Here is a 4,491-nt window from a genome sequence, read left to right as displayed (position 1 = left end):
GACTTCCTTCACTCCAGAAATAAAAAATACAGTTGAAAATGACATTAAAATTAAATAAAATAAGTCATAATTTTAATAGTTTTAGTATGTAATGGAAAACTTTATTAAACATTGTTGGAGGACATAAAAGAAGACCTGAATAAATGCAGAAATAAACATGTTCTGTATTAAAAAGCCCCAAATTGTCAATATCTTACTTCTCCCTAAATTGATGTGTAAGATGAATGCAAATATAATTACTTAGTATTCATGTTATTTCATAGAAGTATTCTACTTAGTATCAGTGAATAACTGAATTGGTTTCAGAATAATTTTAAAAGAACAGTAATGGGGATACTTAATAGATAGATATTAAAATGAACGTGGGTTTATGGTAATTAAAACAACTTGCTATTGAATGAATCTCACAGGCATTATGCTAAGTGAAGGAAGTGAAATGAAGTGAAGTTGCTCAGTCGTGTTCAACTCTTTGAGACCCCATGGACACCAGGCTCCTTCGTCCATGGGATTTTCTAGGCAAGAGTACTGGAGTGGGTTGCCATTTTCTTCTCCAGGGAATATTCCTGACCCAGGGATCGAACCCAGGTCTCCCGCATTGTAGACAGACGCTTTACTGTCTGAGCCACCAGGGAAGTCCAAGTGTAAGTGAAGGAAGTTGTGTTCCAGGAGCTATTTCTATATGATTCCATGTCATTCTAGATCCAAGTCTAGAAAAGATAAACACTAGGGACAGAGAACAGATCACTTGTACCAAGACCAGAGGAAGGGAGAGAATGTTGACTACAAATGGGACCGGGGGGTTTGGGGGTTTGATGAAACTCTCCTGTGTTACTGTTAACTATATGCTTTTGTCCAAACTTACAGAATGATACACTAAAGAGAGTGATTATTTTTTTTCCATTTAAAAACTACTTTTGGGAAAAAAAAAAAAAAAGCCTGATACTGGTACTAGGGTACTAGTAATTGATTGCAGAATTCTCAGAAGTGTTAATCATTGCTTCTGCCTTGTGAGTTCTGAACCAGTCCATAAATAGAATCAGGAAAAAAGAAGAGACAGAAAATCAGTATTATTACTGGTAAAGCTGTATTGAACGTGTGACTCCAAAAGTCTCTGTACCATTTCCCCTTAATTTTAACCCTGAAAACCAAAGGGAGGGTTTGCAGAACAAATACTTAAATAGACAGGGGCAAGCATAACTTTAAACTGCACATACCTCTAGAGCAGATAATTCTTAGAGGAAGACACTTAGAGATGTTTCCAAATCTGCTCCTAGAAGGCAGGTTATAATCCCTGACTCAGGTTTAACACCAAGAGCAGAAAGAGAGCTCATGTGTGTGTGAGCAACTCTGAAAGGGCAAAACTATGAGGACCTCATGCTCAGTTTCCTTTCTAAACCTTAATGATCTGTAAATCATGCTTCATACCAAGAGGAATGGTGAGTGAGTGGTATAGGGAAGGAAGTGCAAAAGCAAAGAAGTCTTGCTAACATCAAGATGGATGCTTCCGTACTATATGTTGATGGAAAGCAAAATTGTGAGAGAGGGAAAAGATTATTCCTCCTAACAACAGCAGTTTACAAATTTCACATAACAAAGTAAGGAGGATAAATTATATTAAAAATAATGATGTGGAAAAATATGTAACTGTTTGGGGGAAAATCTTGAGTAGTTAGTGGTTTTACTCTGCATTGGCATAAAAGAAATAAATTACAAATAATTTAAATTACAAATTTTTGGCCACAACCATCCATCAGTAATGTGCTTATAGAAACAAGAGTGTAGACTATTCTAAATCTATGATGCATTTCTATAAGATGTGTTCAGAGAAAAGATATCTCTAGCCAGATAGAATTCAATATGCATGTACATTGTTTTGTCCAGAAACTGGTTTTTCAGTATAAAACAACTAAGGTTGATGTGATGAGGCTTTTATGTAGAAATGACCTATTGATGTGTTGCTGCCATAGTATTTAGTGTTTTATTTTCTGGGTCATAACTATGATAAATTCCATAAATGCGGTAAGATTGTTTTATTGTGTGCTGCAGTTAAAAGACAATGGGCATCTCTTCCCATAACCAGTTGCCATAAATTTTCTTTCACCTTTTATTCAGGTCCAGGCTTAGTTGCTAAGGTGGCAAAGAGGAATACCATAGATAGAGCTGAAATGAAGAAGGTAAACTTGGAATAAGAACAGTACAATGTATTATTTGGGGCAGGAGAGTCTATGCTTTCTTTTTCCTTCTGTTGTAATTTCCATATCATATAGTTTTGAATGCCAGGTAGTGCCCTTAGGTCTTCTTTAAGACTGCATTTGACCTAACTCTCACCTCAGCTCTTGCTATCAAACTCCATGTCCCAGGTCAACAAAATTATGTGTGCTTCCTCCAAGGTGTCATATTTCTTGCTTCCATGTGTGCTCCTATACAGCTCCCTTTGTCAGGATGTCTTTCTTCTCTATTCAACCAATGGTTACTCTAATTATTTCCTTCTCCTGGAAGCCTTTCTTGCACCTGCTCTGATTTAGATGTCACTCCTCTGCATTTCTACAGCACCCTGTTCATCCTTTAATATGGTGCTTTCATGCCACAACACAACTGCAAATTTAGTTCACTCTCTCCATCCTTAGGCCATGCTCCTCACAGTCCTAGGTATATCTTCCAGGACTTTGCAGACTCACTAAATATATGTAGAATGGCTGGAGGCACTGTGGTAAGTAGCTAATTAAAAATTAATACACACTGACTAGGGATTATCTACAAAATGCAGCTCTCTAGCAAGGTAGTTAGCCAGGCCCTTAGCTAAACAATTATGTGAAGTGTCATCTGTGGGCATATTCCAAATGTACACTACCATTGTAATGACAGCAGCTATAACAGCAGCAATGATAATATACTTTACAAGGTTTAAAGACATGCTAAAATAGTAAAAGAAAGATACGAGGAAGTTTTTCTAGATAAAGAAACTAAGTTGCAGAGATTTATTCATTTTGTTCAAATTTCCATGAGAGAAACTGGTGAAGATGGGATTTAAATGCACACCTGCCAGACTGTAGATATTATGCATTTAAACATTAAGGATGACAATAGGGAGGCTTCCTTTTTAACAATCACACATACTGTTTTATAGAACTTGAAATACATTTAAAGTACATTCCTAAATAATGTCCAAACACCTCTTCAGCAGTGTCATCTACAAAGCGTGCTTTGAATTTGTATGTTGAGTCCTTATCTTCCTAATGGCTGCTTTTACCTCTTGATTCCTTAATGTATAAATAATAGGATTTAAGAGAGGTGTGAAAATCGTATAAAACACAGAAAGAATTTTATCTATGGAGTATCTGTTGAAGGGCCATACATAGATAAAGACACAAGGGGCAAAGAACAGAGTCACTACTGTGATGTGTGCTGAGAGAGTGGAGAAAGCCTTAGAGGAACCACTGGCAGTGTGGTGCCTAACAGAGTAAATAATTACCGTGTAGGAGACAAGCAAGAGGAGGAAGCAGACCAGGGACAGGAGGCCACTGTCAGCAACGACCAGGAGTTGGAGCACATAGGTGTCCCCACAGGCGAGTTTGATCACAAGGGGCAGGTCACAGAAAAAGCTATCCACAACATTGGGACCACAGAAGGGCAAATTCAACATAAAAGCCATTTGACTAGATGAGTGCACAAATCCAACTGCGTAGGAGGATAACAGTAGCCCAATGAGCACTCGTGGGCTCATGATGGTCATGTAATAGAGGGGTTTGCATATGGCAACATATCTGTCTATTGCCATGGCTACAAGCAACATCATCTCACTCCCACCTAGGAGGTGCATGAAGAACATCTGAGAATAACATCCCCACCAGGAGATGGTCTTCCTGTCTCGGAGGAAATCTGCGATCATCTTAGGGGTAGCAAAAGAAGCCAGGATCATATCAATACAGGAGAGATTGATAAGCAGAAAATACATTGGTGTGTGAAGGCATGAGTCAAAAATCACAGTGACTAAGATGAGGAGGTTTCCCAACACAATCCCTCCATAAACCACAGAGAATCCCAGAAAGAATAAAATCTGAAGATTCTGAGATTTGGAAAGTCCCAGCAAAATGAACTCAGATACCACTGAATGGTTTGTCTTTTCCATGTCATCCACTTGTCTGGTTGTCTACTTAATCCAGTAATAATCAAAATGAGTAAGAATAAGGAGTATGAAAATTGTGTTTACTTAAAGGTGGTTCATGCTGATGTCCAGCTTCGCTATTTAGACAAGGTAATGAATTTATAAGCACCTCTCACTTTTGGGAATTTTTGTTGGTCAGTGATTTACTAAATGGTCCAGAGAAGTATCCAAATAATAGTAGAATTCAGAATACACATTTCTGAAAAACAAAAATAAAAACAGTTTATGTATGCGAGACAGCAAAAGAGACCCAGATGTATAGAACAGTCTTTTGGACTCTGTGGGAGAGGGAGAGGGGGGGATGATTTGGGAGAATGGCATTGAAA

General features: G+C 37.9%; 1 protein-coding gene across 1 annotated transcript; it reads right to left on the bottom strand.

The window, feature by feature from the left end:
- Positions 1-3,190: 3,190 nt before the first annotated feature.
- LOC104980958 (olfactory receptor 4K13) lies at positions 3,191-4,129 on the bottom strand. Its single transcript, XM_010829847.1, has one exon. It carries the CDS (start codon positions 4,127-4,129, stop codon positions 3,191-3,193), a length of 939 nt encoding a protein of 312 aa, XP_010828149.1.
- Positions 4,130-4,491: the final 362 nt, after the last annotated feature.

Source organism: Bison bison, unplaced genomic scaffold, assembly GCF_000754665.1.
Source record: "Bison bison bison isolate TAMUID 2011002044 unplaced genomic scaffold, Bison_UMD1.0 scf7180017858882, whole genome shotgun sequence".
NCBI classification, from domain to species: Eukaryota; Metazoa; Chordata; class Mammalia; order Artiodactyla; family Bovidae; genus Bison; species Bison bison.
This window is presented reverse-complemented; position numbering and strand designations above follow the sequence as displayed.